Source organism: Anolis carolinensis, chromosome 5 (assembly GCF_035594765.1).
Source record: "Anolis carolinensis isolate JA03-04 chromosome 5, rAnoCar3.1.pri, whole genome shotgun sequence".
Taxonomy (NCBI): Eukaryota; Metazoa; Chordata; class Lepidosauria; order Squamata; family Dactyloidae; genus Anolis; species Anolis carolinensis.
In genome coordinates, this window is record NC_085845.1 from 153,464,128 (window position 1) to 153,482,533 (window position 18,406).

At 39.7% G+C, this 18,406-nt stretch overlaps 1 protein-coding gene and 1 long non-coding RNA gene across 3 annotated transcripts in view; one reads left to right on the forward strand and one right to left on the reverse strand.

Moving 5' to 3' along the window:
- Window positions 1-8,236, reverse strand: LOC134299535 (uncharacterized). Of its 2 annotated transcripts, none has more exons than XR_010006754.1 (2): window positions 7,755-8,236; window positions 1-5,515 (listed from the first exon to the last, which is right to left on the reverse strand). It is a non-coding gene; the product is annotated as an uncharacterized LOC134299535 (long non-coding RNA). The 2 variants fall into 2 exon arrangements; XR_010006753.1 differs by having other exon boundaries at window positions 1-5,538.
- tbc1d15 (TBC1 domain family member 15) overlaps window positions 8,203-18,406 on the forward strand; it is a 27,397-nt gene continuing 17,193 nt past the window's right edge. Inside the window, exons 1-5 of the mRNA XM_003221148.4 lie at window positions 8,203-8,355; window positions 12,868-12,966; window positions 13,184-13,258; window positions 16,021-16,159; window positions 17,813-18,023. Of these exons, the coding sequence (XP_003221196.2) occupies window positions 8,332-8,355; window positions 12,868-12,966; window positions 13,184-13,258; window positions 16,021-16,159; window positions 17,813-18,023 (548 nt within the window). The 5' untranslated portion in view covers window positions 8,203-8,331. The remainder of the gene's footprint in view (window positions 8,356-12,867; window positions 12,967-13,183; window positions 13,259-16,020; window positions 16,160-17,812; window positions 18,024-18,406) is intronic.

Here is an 18,406-nt window from a genome sequence, read left to right on the forward strand (position 1 = left end):
TCCTTTTCCAAAGGTAACATTTACTGATTCACTTGAATATTTCACTTGCATCTTACAAATAAACCAGGAAACCACCTATAGGCAAATGCACTCGTTACAATTTCTGGCTATTTGGTACAAATATATATATTCTGGCGGATTGTACTTATACCCTTATGAAAGTATTTCCTTATACCAGTGGTTCCCAACCTTTGGGTCTCCAGGTGTTTTGGACTTCAACTCCCAGAAATCCCAGCCAGCTTACCAGCTGTTAGGAATTGTGGGAGCAGAAGTCCAAAACACCTGGAGGCCCAAAGGTTGTGAACCACTGCCTCAAACAGATCATCTCAATTGTCTTTAAAAAATAAAGCCTATGTATGATGCAGGCAATAGTGTGAATATAACACATCTAGTATAGTAGCCTCTTCTTGCATGTGTTGATTTCTTGCTGCACAATAATACACCTGAATTTATAGAGATGTATATGCCATCCCTCTCATTTTAACAAGCCAGAGATTTAGACCTTTCACCATATAACAACAATGTTGTTGGTGCTTTTGATAACTGACTCAGCAGGTTGGTTTTGTTTTGTACATTCTTGGCAAGCATAGAAATTCACTTCCCTGAAACACTGTCCTTACATAATTTCTAACAGTTGGATGAAACCTGCAATTCTAGTATACTTTGCCTGAATATGTCTCATTTAAGCCAGTGGGTTGTATACAACAACGTCCTTCCACACAGTAGAACAGAAACACGGATCGATTGAAGTTCCCTCATACCTCAAGTAATGTATATGGAATATGCCACATTTCAAACTTCCCATTTACATTGTTCTCATTAAGAGAAACCGATAATGGAACAGATGACAGGAAGAACACACAAATGACCACGGGCTTTAGCAAGGTGCTAGTATGAGATCTAAAGATCTGCTGAAAGATCTTTAGGTTCTGGGACACTGATAATAGATCCTCTAGAGAACTGCAGGAGGAGGGGAAAGGGAATTCCTGATGTATGCATGTCATTTGAGATTTAGCACAACATGGCTTGCTTCTAAAAAAGCTATTTATAAAATAGCATTGTAAATCTTTCCTTAATAAGTCATGCTGTTAATCACATTAATCATTATGATTTTCCTAATACTTGATTGTGGAGACTCAGCACTAGGAACTCCAAAGTTTGCAATCGCAGGCTCTGCTTGCCTGTTTTATTCCCATTTCCCTTTCCAGGTACTACATAACAGTGCTCTTTTCTAGGCTCAGAAATTGATACAGGATCAGGGATTAAACAGTACAGCAGGATAAAGATCATATTCATAATTCACCATAAAGAGTCAGATGTCAGGGAAGGGCAATTTGTAAGTCAACACTTGCATGATGGCAATAGCTTGTTGAAAGCATGTGTCGGATATGCAATTTCTAGAGACTTAGGCTGCTTCTCTAGAGACAAGGATGCAGAGCAATGCATTTAAATTGCAGAAAAAGATACCGTCTAAACAATAGGAAGAACTTCCTGACAGTAAGAGCTGTTTGGCAGTGGAATATGCTGCCTTGGAACATGGGGGAGTCTCCTTCTCTGGAGGCTTTTATGCAAAGACTGGATGGCTATCTGTTGGGAGTGTTTTGATTGTATTTTCCTTCATGATGGGGATGGGCTTGGATGTTCCTTGTGGTTTCTTCCAACTCCATGATTCTAAGCCCTGAAAGATTGACATCTTGAACTGTTCACAGAACTTTCCTGTGATTTGGCACTTTGGTTAGAATTTATTTTGTCCTACCATATGCCTGTAGTAATTCTGCTCATCTGTCTCCAAACATCCAGACCAGGATCTTCTTTACTTTTGGTTGAGAGCACCTTGCTAAAGTTCATGGTCATTTGTGTGTTCTTCCTATTACTTGTTGCATTATCAATTGTAAGTAATGGAAACGGAGAACAGAGGATTTTGGAATACAGTATATAGTGACAAATAACTTGTCCTGCAATGGAGCTTAGCAATCTGGTCTTTCCAGTGCTCTTATAAGTTGTACGGTATTTTGAAGAACATCAAAGAAAATAAGTGAACACAATGCATTTACCTGTGGATAATAGCTAACAGAACAAGAAGAACAACCCTGCTTAAAAATTACTGTCTTAATGCTAGAACAAATGTACACATACTTATGTACATATAGCATGTTTATAAAAACAGTTGAAATGTGTGCTTTTACTAAAACTAATTACAGGAATTGCTATGTCAGGTAATGTTATTGATGTGACACCAGTAAGATTGGTGTATTCTGAGGAGAGAATTGAAGAAACCAAAAGAGTGAATTTAATACCTCAATGTGTTTGAATATGTACCTTCAAGTCTTGGTAAACTTACAGAAATTTCATTGGGGCATCTTAGGCAAGAAATCCTTAGTGATAATTTTATCATTTTCTTCCTCTGAAAGAAAGCCTATAGCACCAGATATTCCTTGAGGGCCCCCCATCTAAGTATTAACCAGGGCTGATTAAACAGAATCTGGGACCTATAGAGTGCTTATACACCTGCAAACAATACTTAGCTAAATATTTAGAGTATTTAGGCCCTCTTACCACACAGTACATTTATTTATTACACTATTTCTACCCCACCCTTCTCGCCCAACAGGGGACTCAGGGCGGCTTACAGTATAAAACACATATATAACAATCATAGTAACATTCAAATTCAGTTTAAAATTAAATTACATTTAAAACATTCATAAAACACATATAAATATACATTTATGTGCATTTCAAGTATGAACTGAGTCTTGTCAATTATATCCTGAAGCATATGTTACAGATGGTGCTGCCATTATTGTTCAAAAGCCTGGGCCCACAGCCAAGTCTTAACTCTTTTTTGGAAGGAAAGGAGAAAGCCTGCCTGACTTCACTTGGGAGGGTGTTCCATAGGGGGGGGGGGGGGGCGCTACTGAAAAGGCCCTGTCTCTCGTCCCCACCAGCCACACCTATGAGACTGGCGAGACCGAGAGCAGGGCCTTCCCCTGAGGATCTTAAATTATATGGTGGGTCATAGCGGGAGACACATTCAGACAAGTAAGCTGGGCCAGAACCGTTAAGTCATAATAAAGATGATATTTCTCTTGCTGCCTGATTTTCTTTCTGGTTGTCATCAATGCATTCTAACTTTAACTTTTATGAAACTCTACCATCTTTGGACTTTGAAAATCTACTGTGAATTTGTATGAACTATTGGGCATGCCCAAACATAACTATAAATAAAAATTATAAACGAGATCTCCTTGATCAAAATAACATGGCATTGGCCTTAGCCTCTATTAGCCAGAGCATACAGCTTGTTGAACTCTTAATATAAGTTATCAAAAATGCTTGGGACCAGAAGTGTTTTGGTTTTTAATTTTTTTAAGGATACTCCTATTTGCATATATTTATATAATCATATCTTGGAGATGGGACCCAAGTCTAGATGTGAAATTGATGTCTCATTTACACCTTATAAACATAGCCTGAAGGTAATGTGTATTTTTAATAATTTTGTGCATGAAACAAAGATTGGGTATATTTAACTATCAGGAAGCAAAGGTGACACAATCTTAGCCACCCATTTGAACAATTTCAGATTTTCAATTAATTTGAATTTTGGAATTCTAACTAAGCTGTAGTAGCTGTTTACTGCACTTAAATGTGGCAGCCACAAATGAACCACAAAATCTAGTAAAGATAACAAAGTGAGGTTTCCAGTTATTTAATTTGTTATGTTTATAGTCTACCATACTTTTCCTCCAATACATTCTAGGAAGTGTATATGGCTTTATTCCTCCCAACAGACTTATGAGCTAGGTCGTGCTGAGATAACGGCTCAAAGTTATTTTTCAATGTCACGGAGAACCTAGATCTTCTACATCTGTGATGCATACGTATTTATGAATGGTATAACAGCAGTGATTGTAGTTCTGCGGTTATTCTGTTGAACATTAATGTTGCTCTGAGCAGGGATATAATCTATTTCCTATTTTTTTTTTAGTGATTCAGAGCAGAACCTACAGACTCATTTAAAAATCGTTTCTAAGAAGAACCCTCCTGGGATTCACAATATCATGAAAAGATCCAAGATAACTTTCTTTATTTCATGCAGAATCATGGCCATTCAGAAAAGGGTTAAGGGAAAGAAATTATCTGTACAGTATACATAAGCTAACATGTAAATATGAATGTATAGTAGTATCTTGTGGAAGAACTAGCCACAAAAATAGTTGAAATGGTACATGTTACATCACCTGGATGGAATAAAAGAACAAGGAATGAAATGCAAGAAATACATGAGAGGAAAATTATTTACCAAAAAGCCTTGGAGGTTATGTTGTCAAGGCTTGGGGGAACTATAGCTGCCCGATGTTCACTGGAAGTAAGCCGAGCCATCACTTTCTATGGAAAGCTGGATTTCCATGGACGGCTGCAGGAAAAGATGCCTATTCACATGTGCTTAATAGCACAATACATTTGTATCCAGCACAGTATACACAACTATAGAAACTTCCTATTAGGTCACTGCAAATTAGTTGCAGAAGAAAAGGTACCAATTTTTTTCAAACCTTAAAAAAAAAACCTATTAGCAAAATTTGAGTTGTATTAGCTCGAAAGTGAAAGCTAACAGACCAGAACAAAGCAAGTCATTGCTAATGAACTTGTATTGTGAAATTTGGGCATATCTGCGAATGTAGCACATTGTTCTATCTTCTCTTAAAGACTGTTTTATGCAGGGAGTCTTGGTGCATTGTAATTGAACTGTCTCAATGAATAGAAAGGTGTCTGAGGGATGTCATTTTGGCCTATGTATCCTATGTATAAACCAAACACAAGTGATTTTTCTGCTTTCTTTAGTCTGAATGATGACAGATGACGAGTCTAAAACCATGCTTCCAAATGAGACTTTGTACACTGCAGGGCTGTCTTTCAAACCCCAAAATGAATATAATGTGTGATATCTGTTTCTTCTTCACTCAGTCATTTCCGACTCTTTGTGACCTAATGGAGCAGTCCACGCCAGAGTTCCCTGTCGGCTGTCGTCGCCCCCAGTTCCTTCAAGGCCAAGCCAGTCACTTCAAGGATACCATCCATCCATTTCGTCCTTAGTCGGCCTCTCTTCCTTTTTCCTTCCGTTTTCCCCAGCATCATTATCTTTTCCAAGCTTTCCTGTCTCCTCATGATGTGGCCAAAATACTTCATCTTTGCCTCTAATATCCTTCCCTCCAGTGAGCAGCTGGGCATTATTTCCTGGAGGATGGACTGGTTGGATCTTCTTGTGGTCCAAGGCACTCTCAGGATTTTCCTCCAGCACCACAGTTCAAAAGCATCTATCTTCCTTCGCTCAGCCTTCCTTATGGTCCAGCTCTCGCATCCATAGGTTACTACAGGGAATACCATTGCTTTAACTATGCGGACCTTCATTGCCAGTGTGATGTCTCAGCTTTTCACTATTTTATCGAGGTTGGCCATTGCTCTCCTCCCAAGAAGTAGACGTCTTCTGATTTCCTGGCTGTATCTATATCTGTATGGAGTCACAATGTAGTTCTATTAAAAAAAATACAAAAGTACAGGAAACACAAAAGACATGAACTTTTTTTAAACAGCTGTTAACTTTTGCTTCTTTTTTCAGAAAAGTAGCCCACTCCCAAGTCACAGCTAAATTAAATCCATGCCTTTCTGATTTGTTTTTCATGGGCAATAGCTCCAGGTAAGACGATAAACATTTTAAAAAAATCAACTAGGAAGTTTCTGCTTCAAACAACAGGTGTATAAATCGCTTATTAATCAGACCTCTACATTCGCTGGTGTTAGGATCACAGGACATCTGCAAACGTGGAGAAATCACAAACAGCTTAAAAAAATTCTTAAGAACATCTCTCTAGGAATATCTAGGTCAGGTATGGGCAAGGGCAAACTTCGGCCCTTCAGGTGTTTTGGACTTCAACTCCCATGCCTGGTAGTAACGGTTTGAATGATGATCTGATCTGACTCTATCAATAACAAATGGAGTTAAAACTGCAAATATGGAAAATTAACTGTACTTTAATAAGGAACTAGGAAAATACAAGGTGTCCCAAAAGTCGCTATACTTAGAGAAAATGGGAAGTTGTAACTAAATGTACCTTTAGTTACAAAATATTCATTACAAAATATTGTCTATGTGTTGCACATCTGTAATATACAGTGCATATTATATGCAACACACCAATATTTATTTATTTATTTATTTAATTAATTAACTTATATACCGCTCTTGTCCCCCAGGGGGACATATTACAGATATAAACTATAATGTAAAACTCTAATATAAAAGTATAAAAATTATCTTTACAAATGCTAAACATGTCATCTATATATATAAAAGGGTAATGAAATTCCGGCCTAGGACAAAACAACAAAACTACACATCCCAGAAACACTAAACTTGGCAGCACAACCCCTCATCCATGCCTCTACGTTCATACAACAAAAAGAAAAGAAAAATAAAGTCCTAATTAGAGGGAGAGGAATAATTGCTTTCATCCAATTGCTGCCAGTTAGAAGGCTAAGCTCCACCTACTTGGTCTCCTAGCAACCCACTCACCCCCGGGACAGGCAGAGTTAGGCCTCACTTAGGCCTCTTCCACACTACCTATAAAATACAGATTATCTGATTTGAACTGAATTATATGGCAGTGTAGACTCAAGGCTCTTCCACACAGCTATATAACCCATTTATAATCTTATATTATCTGCTTTGAACTGGATTATCTTGACTCCACACTGCCATATAATCCACTTCAGTGTGCATTTTATCCAGCTGTGTAGAATGGGCCTCATAGAAGGGGGCTTAATGTCAGGGGAAAACCTTTATCCTTTACCTTCACTACCACCAATTCCTCAATACTTTATTTCCCATACCACCATACTTCGCCACAGCAACGCGTGGCCGGGCACAGCTAGTAACCTATAATATAGTTGGAATGGAAAAGGAAATGTCTCTTCACAGTTGTTCTTCATGCAAAGCATAGCTATGAACTTTTATCCAATTTGACATGCCCCATATGTATTTGAATGTCAGCAACCACCCTTCATAAAGATAACATAAACTGATCTCTAAGTTTTAAAGTCCCATGTTATGAATGTGGTGAATACAAAATCACAGAGGTTAAGATCTTCTGGGGAGGCCCTGCTCTTGGTCCCGCCTCCTTCACAGGTGCGACTAGCAGGGACGAGGGACAGGGCCTTCTCAGTGGTGGCCCCTCAGCTGTGGAACTCCCTCCCCAGTGAAATTACATCAGCTCCCTCCCTCCTGAACTTCAGGAAGAAACTGAAAACTTGTCTATGGGACCAAGCCTTTGGAGAACAGGCAGTGCAATAGGTGGCAATGAAGTAAGCTAAAAAAATTGGAATGGCCCCTGGACTATGACTTCGGATTTGTGTGGTTTTAAGGTATTAATGTGATGTTTTAATATTCTATGATTTTTAATTTTAATGCTTTATATTTATATATATCATCCGGCATTGTCTATATCATGTTGCCGGCATGCATGCCTGCATGAAGTGCCGTTATCTTCCTGCTGGAGCAGTACCTATTGATCTACTCACATTTGCATGTTTTCTAATTGCTAGGTTGGCAAAAGCTGGGGCTAACAGCAGGAGCTCACTCCGCTTCTCGAATTTGAACCCTCGACCTTTTGGTCAACAAGTTCAGCAGCTCAACAGTTTAATCCACTGCGCCACCGAGGGCTCCCCTTTAGACATATAGCCCTTATATATACCTTTTCATTGGGTTAAGTCAAGGCCTTTGTCACACTGCACAAATACAGCGCTTTGCTTCTCCTTTAATTACGATGGCTCCATCGAATGGAATCCTGGGAATGTTAGTTTAGGGCGGGACATTTTGAATGCTCAGCCAGAGTGCTCCAGCGCCTCTAAACTACAAATCCCAGGACACTTTGGGGCGGAGTCATAACATTTAAAGAGGAATCATAGTTTTACAAATATACAGTATAATGTGTGAGCGGATGAGGGAAGCACCGACGAAGCCTTATTGGAGTGGGGAAAGTCAACATCTCCCTCCATAAGAAGCAATAATCCTATTCAATACTTGTCTAGGTCCGCGCAACCTGGCGCCCTCTGAAACTTTCCCTGCTCTGCCTTCGGCAATTTCCGTCCCTTTCCGTCTTTACCCGCTGCGCAGACTCCGTTTCTCCCTCCCTCAGCACTATGTACAGATACGCATGCGCAGAGCCACGCGAGGCCTAAAAGCCGGGGCGGAGCGGCTTGTGGTTGTTGTCGAAACGGGCTAGGAGCACGTGAGGGAGCGCAACGTCATCATAAACACTCGTAGCTAAGATGGCGGCCCCTGCGGGCGGAAAGGTAAGAGGAAAGCGGGAAAGAGGAACTTTTGGCTTGGCCCACGGCCGCCTTCGAGGGCTCGGGGGAAGAAGGAGGCCCATCACCGCCTTTCCCTTTGGATGCCGGGTGGGGACGAGGCGAAGTGGGTGAAAGTGGGGCGGGGAGGACTCCATGTTCCTGACTCAAATGGCAAAGCGTGGGGCCTTTGACCAGCTGGCTGCATGGACTGAGGGGGCAAGAGGGCTGTCCTGGAGCAGGCATAGGCAAACTTGGGCCCTCCAGGTGTTTTGGACTTCAGATCCCACCGTTTCTAACAGCTTCAGGCCTCTTCCTTTTCTCCGCTTAAGCGGTTGAGGGGGGAAAGGAAAGGGCCTGAGGCTGTTAGGTACGGTGGGAGTTGAAGTCCAAAACACCTGGAGGGCCCAAGTTTGCCTATGCCTAGCTTAGAGGCTTCTCTCTCCCACTTTGAACAGCCTTTATCTCAGGCCTAGAAGTGGTTTGAATTTTGGATAATTTCGTTTAGAATTGCGGGCCTACCTGTATTTACATATATGTCCCTCCTGAGATATTTTGGAGATGGGACTCAACTCTAAACACCAAATTCAGTTACGTTTCACAGACACCATATTATACATATAGCTTGAAGGCCAGTTTATGATAATGTTGTGCACAAAACAAAGTTTGTGGACGCTGAAGCCAACAATGTCGTGCGGCAGCTTAAAAAGCCAACGGGATTTTGGCCTGCATAAATGGGAGTATACTATCTAGGTCCAGGGAAGTTATGCTACCCCTCTATTCTGCCTTGGTCAGACCACACCTGGAATCACACTGTGTCCAATTCTGGGCACTGCAGTTAAAATGATAGGTTGACAAGCTGGAATGTGTCCATAGAAGGGCAACTAAAGTGATCAAGGGTCTGGAGAGCAAGCCCTTTGAGGGATGGCTTAAAGATCTGGGCATGTTTAGCTTGCAGAAGAGAAGGCTGAGAGGAGACATGATGAGGGCCATGTGAGAAGAAGTCATAGGGAGGGGGGGGCAAGCTTGTTTTCTGCTGCCCTGGAGACTAGAATGTGGAACAATGGCTTCAAACTACAGGAAAGGAGATTCGACTTGAACAGTAGGGAGAGCTTCCTAACTGAGAGCTGTTCAGCAGTGGAACTCTCTGCCTTGGAGTGTGGTGGAGGCTTTTAAACAGAGACTGTCTGTTGGGGATGCTTTAAATGTGATTTTCCTGCATCTTGGCAGGGGGTTAGACTGGGTGGCCCACAAGGTCTCTTCCAACTCTATAATTCTAGGAAGCCTTCTCAGAAAGTTTTAATAAATAATAATAATAAATCTTTATTTATATCCTGCCACCATCTCCCAAAAGGGATTCGGAGTGGTTTACAAACATGTAGTGGTGCAAGAATACACAAAATAAAATAAAATACATATAACACACAACACTTTCACTTTACATAAAGCCAATAATACATATAAAATGGCATAAAACCTCTTCTAGTTTAAATAGACATATGCAGTAAAATGCAGCGATAACTGCAGATTAAAATACAACCATATCCGTTTTGGTCATATAAAGTGTAGGAGTAAGGAATTAACTGTTTTAATCATGTTAGAAGGCCTGCTTGAAGAGCCATGTTTTCAGAATTTTCCAAAAACATTGGAGTGTGGAGGTTAGCCTAATTTCTCTGGGGAGACAGGGCGTTCTAAAGCCAAAGGGCCATCACTGAGAAAGCCCTCTCCCTCGTCCCCACTAGCGCTTGAGTCAGAGGTGAGACCGAGAGGAAGGCCCTCCTTAGCAGATCTTAGAGCCTGTGCCGGCTTATAGGGGGAGATGTGGCCGTGAAGATAGGTTGGACCCGAACTATGTAGGGCTTTGTAGGTAATGACCTGCACTTTGAATTGGGACCGGAACTTGTTGGCATTTTGGATTTTTGGGTAAGACTTGGGAGTGTCCCATGAGACATAGTTACATGTTTTCATTATATTAACATAATTTGGAAAATAAAGAGAAAGAAAGGTTGACTTCCAGTCTCATCTGCAGCTATAATTATATACATTCATGCATTATACCTCACTCAAACATTTTATACAACCTCTTATCTTTCCATAGTTTTTTCTGAATATCAAAATCAACAGGACCTGAAGTTGTTTTCTTTATTTGAGAAAAGGCTACAGGGGGCCTCCAGTTGGCCCTCCATATCCACAGATTCTGCACTCACAGATACCATCATCCATGGCTCTTTAATCCAAAAAGCAAATCTTGCCATTCTATAGAAGGGACACCATTTTGTAATGGGTTGGATTTTGATATTTGTTGCCCTGGAACCGAGGTCCCACTGTATTAGTTTATCCGCAATCCAGGAAGACAGTTTACTCATTACTTTTGGTTCTATTTCAACAACAGACTTCCATATGAAAAAAAAGGTTCGCTTGGAAGAAGCATCTTCTGATGCCTTCTGGTAGCATAAATAATGGGGATTTTTTTGCAATTTTTATTAATATTAGTACTTCCTCTTTAAGAATGCCACATCATGCATGTGTTCCTAAATCAATTGGCAAGAATCGTTCAGAAAAAAATAAGCCTTTCCCGGAAGTTTTTTTTTGTTCTGTGTCAGGAACGACTTGAGAAACTGCAAGTTGTTTCTTTTGTGAGAGAATTGACCGTCTGCAATTGCCCAGGGGACACCTGGATGTTTTACTATCCTGTGGGAGGCTTCTCTCATGTCCCTGCATGAGAAGCTGGAGTTGACAGATGGGAGCTCAACCCTCTCCTTGGATTTAAACTGCCAACCTTTCGGTCAGCAGTCCTGCTGGCACAAGGGTTTAACCCATTTTGCTACCGGGGACTCCTCCCTGAGGCTGAGAGAGTGCAAATTGTCTTAAAACCAGTGGATTTCTAAGATGATTAGGGCTTTGAACCTGGTCACCAGAGTTATAGACCAAACTACTACAGATAACTAATTTACTGTGTGATTGTTAAGATATTAACTAGCAGCCAGCTACTGCATTGTAGAGTTTCACATACCGTAGGACAAGATGTAGTGAAACAGTCTTAAGAAACAGCGCTTATTGAGGTTTTAGTGAAGTTCCTCATCAAAACAGATAGAATTGGGAAAATGCTGGTGGATTTGACAGTGATAGAAAGTGAGAAAAAGAAAAATGAAATTAGAGGGTCTGTTCCAGAAGGATTCATCAGACCAGATATTTCATCTGCTGTTTACTGTTCAGGAACTGGCATACTGTCTCTGAAATGAAAAGCAATCAGAGCCGCTGTTATGGAACTAATAAGCTTTTAAATACCATTTAAAAAGTGACCTTTCAAGATTTTCAAAATGATGGAATACTGTTTTTGAAGATATGTTATGAACTGTCACATCACAAAATTTTCACACACTGGCTTATTTTATGTTTCTGATAAAGTTGCCAGATAAAGTGTAGTCCAGGAAAACCTATTGCACAATAAATGTGTTTGTTTTCAAGGTGCTACAAAATGATTTGATTTTTCCTGCTGTAGACTAACACAGCTACCCATGTGACAGTTACCCTGCAGTGAAGTACAGGCAGTCCCTGAATTACAAACATCTGAGTTACAAACTACTCATAGTTAAGAATGGGTCTGAGACAACAGGGAGTGAGAGAAATCTATCCCTCGGAAGAGAAATCTTTCCCACTCCCGAAAGAGTTATAGTGGGGGAAAGGTGCCTTTCTCACCAATCCTTGTTTCTACAACAAGCCAAATTTTCCAAAATCCAATGATCAGAGAGACAGAAAGTGAGGTGAAATATGAATGGGCATAGGCAGCAAAACAAACACCATAGGTGTTAACCATTTCCTGTGCTATTCAAAATGTGTGTGTGTGTGCGGCCGAAGTTGCACTTAAAAATGGATCTGTTCCGACTTACATACAGATTCAACTTAACAAACCTACAGAATCTATTTTGTTCATAACTTGGGGACTGTCTATAATGTGTTTTGTTCTACACACTGATTCACTTTGTTTCATTACTGTAAATTTTACTGCTAAAGGAAAGCAAGTAGTAATAATAAAAGTTTGACTTCCACTTTTCTCCATTTGCATAATTTTGTAACATTTCACAAAGTGAGTGTAAACTAACAAGTTCCAGCTGCTTACTTAGGCCCCCTACACCTATACTAGCTCTGATGTTCCTCTTTTTAGACAGAACCTTCGGAGTTTTATAAATCTTTGCAATGTGACTGAGGTCTTCACTGTGGTCTTGATATTTGAGGACACCAATATATTGACTACCATATTTCACTTTGTTTTCTTAGGGTGCAGCTACAGAACCGGAGTAATCTGTGGGCATAATTAATGATTTGTTATAACAGAAATGCTGTTTTGGTTTGTAACATGATTGTGTTTCGTGCTTCCAGGTGCATATCTTTTCATCACATCTGAAGAGCTCAGGTTGGATTACAGCAATCAGTTCTGTTACCAGAAACATTTGAGAGTAATGGAAGAATGCTTCTTTGAAGCAGCTTTCCTTAATGCTTTGTATTCTCTTTTTTTAGGTTGTATATGAACAAGAAGGCATTTTTATCCACTCATCCAGTGGAAACAATGATGATCAGGATTCTTTACTATCTGGGATACTCCGAGTCATTGAAAAGGTCTCCAATATGTTAATATTTATGGTCTCTCTGTAGTGGGCTTAAATATTCTGTGTTTTAATTACAGTACTGTCTCTTTCTCTAACCCACAGTGGTGGTAGTGTCTAGCAAGAATAGTTTTGTTTGTCTTTCTAAAATAAAGTCTAAATCACAATGTTAATGATCATATTTAGTCATATTTGAATGCATTTGAATAATTGTAGAATTTCTGTCATAGGATACTGAAGTCGTAGTAGATTGGCGGCCAATGGATGATTCACTAGATTCCTCTACTATTCTGTATGCAAGGAAGGTATGTCAAACTAGCAGTCTTTTGTGGTTGTTGCTGAAAAAATTAATGTCTCCTTAAAACAAGATAAAACATCCCCTCAGTTCTGATAAATCATTAATGTCATTACATTGTAATTTACCTTAAAAATCTAACTGTATCGTCTGAGTATTTTGTGTTGGATCCCTCTATCTTTGGTCTGTTCATGGACAGAATGACATTCTTTTCTGTTCTGATAACATGCTTGGTATACACACCTGAATGACTTGGTTTATTTGAGTGATAAACAAACCCAGATCTAGGAGGAAGCTTTGTTTTTCATACAGTGGGGAAAAAAAGTATTTAGTCAGATACCAATTGTACAAGTTCTCCCACTTAAAAAGATGAGAGAAGCCTGTAATTGACATCATAAGATCTCACCCCGTGGGGTCAAAATAATCACAAGAATGGTTAGCAAAAATCCCAGAACCACATGGGGGGACTTAGTGAATGACCTGCAGAGAGCTGGGACCAACATAACAAACTCTGAGGACTCAGATCCTGCCGTGCCAGACGTGTCCCCCTGCTTAAGCCAGTACATGTCTGGGGCCGACTGAAGTTTGCTAGAGAGCATTTGGATGATCTAGAAGAGTATTGGGAGAATGTCATAAGGTCAGATGAAACCAAAGTAGAACTGTTTGGTAGAATCACAACTCGTGTTTGGAGGGGAAAGAATGCTGAGTTGCATCCGAAGAACACCATACCTACTGTGAAGCATGGTGGTGGCAACATCATACTTTGGGGCTGTTTCTCTGCAAAAGGACCAGGGCAACTTATCCGTATACATAAAAGACTGAATGGGGCCATGTATAATGAGATTTTGACTGCAAACCTCCTTCCATCAGCAAGGGCACTGAAGATGAAACGTGGCTGAGTCTTTCAGAATGACAATGATCCCAAGCTCACCGCCAGGGCAACATAGTGGCTTCGAAAGAAGCATTTCAAGGTCCTGGAGTGGCCTAGCCAGTCTCCAGATCTCAACCCTATAGAAAACATTTGGAGGGAGTTGAAAGTCCATGTTGCCCAGCGACAGCCCCAAAACATCACTGCTCTTGAGGAAATCTGCATGGAGGAATGGTCCAACATACCAGCAACAGTGTGTGCCAACCTTGTGAGGACTTACAGAAAATGTTTGACCTCTGTCATTGCCAATAAAGGATATATAACAAAGTATTGAGATGAACTTTTGTTATGGACCAAATACTTATTTTCCACCATAATTTGCAAATAAATTCGTGAAAAATCAGACAATGTGATTTTCTGGATGTATTTTCTCATGTTGTCTCTCATAGTTGAGGTCTACCTATGGTGTCAATTACAGGCCTCTCTCATCTTTTTAAGTGGGAGAACTTGTACAATTGGTACCTGACTAAATACTCCCCCCCCCCACTGTATATGATAAGTGAACTCTTGCTTGCTGCTCAGTCAGTCTCACTAAAAGCAGAAATAATTAAATAAACATTGGATCTCCTGTCTGCCCTTTGTTTAGTTATAGTCAGAAGCCACATTTTGTTGGTGACTCATGCTTCTGGATTATTGAGTTCATAACATTTTAATCAAAAATTGACTTGCAGAGACATGTCTCCAAATCTGCCAGATAACAACTGATAATTTTTGAAATAGGAGTCACAGTATGATTTTTTGTACTCGTGCTGTACAATGTAGAAGCACAAACGTATACCAGTACAAGCAGTCCTCACATTACAAATATCTGACTTACAAATAACTCACAGTTAAGAACGAGGTTGAGATCACAGAAAGTGAGAACTCTCTCCCCAGGAAGGAAATTCACTCCTAGAAGAGTTATCATGGGGAAAAGATGTCTTGACTGAAGCTTTCTCACCAGTCCTTGTTTCCACAACAAGCCATATTTTCCAAAATCTAATTATTACAGGAACAGAAAGTAAGATGAAATCCTCTGAACAGAGGCACAGACAACAACAACAAAAACCTAAAACTCACCACAGGAGTGTTGATCCTTCTTGTCCATAACTGGGGACTGTCTGTATTTACCAGGATCACAACTCTAGTGGTGGTTATCCCTGTGAGCACTGTGGTTACTGTGGTTATATTTTTAGTACAGTTGAGTTTTCAAATTGCAATATGTAAAAACAGTATTTGAAATACTTTTCTTCTTGTAGCACTTGTTTTGCTGTTCGTCTATTGGGTGTAGAAATAAGTCAAACATCCAGAGTTGTTAAACATTTGAAGTCATGATGTATAAAATCTTTGCAAGTCATTTAAAAAAATGTACAGAGATTTCAGTCTTATGTGCATTCTTCTTTATTTAGTTCACTGGTTATTGTATAGAGTCCACAAATAGACTCTGAATAAGGCCATTTAAATCCATATAAAACTAGAATTCCTGGTTCATTTTTCCAAATAATACAGCATCTCAGTTCACTATAATTTTTAATTTGATACTATGTGTATACGTGTCTTCATTTAATCTGTGGACTTGCAACAACCACTTGACTTCCATATTTTTTTTTAGGCAAGGGATATTCAGAAGTGGTTTTAGCTATTCCTTCCTCTGAAAACTCATGGTGTATTCTGGTGGTCTTCTAACCAGGATCTAACCACAACTGACCCTATTTATCTTTCATGATCAAATGGGATTTGGTGCCTCTAGGATATTTGTTACTATGAAATGACACATGTGGGGCTTTTTCAATAGGATTGCTGTACAGTTGGGTTCTGAAAACTTCTTGTAGCTATGAAATTTTTTTATTTGGTATCTTATTTAGGATTCCAGTTCAGTTGTTGAATGGGTGCAGACTCCTAAGGAGAAGACTCCACGAGGGCCAGAGCATATGAACAGTTATGAGGCAGAATGGGATATGGTCAACACAGTCTCTTACAAAAAGAAACCACATTCAAATGGAGGTAAATGAATAGAATATTCCATAAATGCTGTGATTAGCCTGGTACAATGAATCCTTTGTGTAGTGATATCCTTCAACAGTGCAATAAAACAAAAACATGTTGCATGTTCTTGCATTTGATGGTAGTGGTCATCTGTCTGCTGAGCAGTGATGAACTGGAGGAAATAGATGCTAAAGCAGTGGCTCTCAATCTGTGGGTCCCCAGGTGTTTTGGCCTCAACTCCCAGAAATCCCAGCCAGTTCACCAGCTGTTAGGATTTCTGGGAGTTGAAGGCCAAAACATTTGGAGAGCCACAAGTTGAGAACCACTGTGCTAAAGGATGTCTGAGTTTTTTTAAACCGCTGTAAAACATTCTGTTGGTAACAAGACAGCTGTATCTCCCCCTCTTAGTAGTATTCTCTATATTCGTGGTTCCCAACCTTTGGGCCTCCAGGTGTTTTGGACTTCAGCTCCCATAGTTCCTAATAGGTGGTAAGCTGGCTGGGATTTCTGGGAATTGAAGTCCAAAACACCTGGAGAGGTTGGTAACCACTGTTCTATATCCACAAAGCAGTCTTTTATTTTCTTGTTCAGTATTGTATTTGTGGCAGGGGTATTACTGAATTGGATTAAATGATTAGACTTAAGGTGCATCTACACTATAGAATGTGTGCAGTTTGACATTTTATCATAGATCAATGCTATGGAATTCTGGGATTTGCAATTTGGTGGAAAACCAGAACTCTTTGGCAGAGAAGGTGAAATACTGTATAAAATTATAACTTCCAGGGTTCCAGGTCATTGAGCCACAGCAGTTAAAGTGATGTAGACTGCATTAATTCTACAGCACCTTAAAAGAGAACCAAGAAAGTGAGTTTTCAGAAGACTGTTTTGCTTTCTCATGTTTAGATCGGCAGGACAGTTCTTCATCACATTAGTAAATAATTAATTTTTATTAAATGTGTTTATTATGACAAGAAAGGAGTGAAAAGATGTTGTAATGTATGTCAGAAGATGATGTAGTTGTTTGACCACTAGGGGAGAAGTGTCATCAGTAGTGCCACGTAGTTCTAGAGAACTTGATTGTATGGTGTTTAAGAGTTTTCTTAGGAAGTCTGGATGAAACAGATAACCTCTAATTATATAAATATTTTGAAGAAACCATACACTTGGGTTTCTATTTGATGTGGATACCCATTTGCAGCAGAATCCAACTCTGATGAATACTTGGTCCTGGTGGGAAATCCTTTCTATTTTGTTACTGTGATCTCTGGTATTTTTTGTACTATATGGAAGCTGCATTTGAAAGGAGTGCTGTTTTTTATTTTCCAAAATGGCATTGGATTCTGTTAGATTCCAAGTTAAAATATGGCTTTGTAATAAAGCATTTAGGGCACATTTACCTGTTTTATGAACATGTGCATGGTTTTAATTATTTTAGACTTTTCTGTTGTTTTGGCTTGCCTATCTGTTTAGTATGTTGTTATGCTATTTAAATTATTTTAATGTTTTAATCTGGAATTGTTTTAAATTATTTATGTTTTATTGTATGCTATTGTGAGATCTTACAATCGATGGTAGGGTAGATATAGTTAAATATTTAATGGTGCTTTCTCTGGCGTAGTGAAATGATCTTAACAAGCTTAAATACTCTTTGTTTTCATCCTGTTTCAGATGCTACTATTCGTACAAATGGAGAAAGCAATTGGTCCTTCCTGTTTACTTTGACAGATTTAAAATCTATTAAACAAAGTAAAGAAGGAATGGGATGGTCTTATTTAGTGTTCTGTTTAAAGGATGATGTTGTCCTCCCAGCTCTTCACTTCCATCATGGAGACAGCAGCACATTGATTCAGTTGATTAAAAAATATCTGGTGCTTTATGAGTAAGTATCCTTAGTAAAGATATTGATATTACTTTTAGTGTTACTACTGGTCATAGAATCATAGAATAATAGAATAGTAGAGTTGGAAGAGACCTCATGGGCCATCTAGTCCAACCCCCGCTAAGAAGCAGGAAATCGCATTCAAAGTACCCCCGACAGATGGCCATCCAGCCTCTGCTTAAAAGCTATCAAAGAAGGAGCCTCCACCACAGTCTGGGGGAGAGAGTTCCACTGCCGAACAGCCCTCACAGTGAGGAAGTTCTTCCTATTTATTTCTTGCACTGGCCAAAAGCTTGGTCCCACAGCCATGTCTTTGTTTCCTTTCTGAAGACCAAGAGGGAGGGCAACAGTGTTATACTGTTTTTAAAATCAGGCATTCTCTA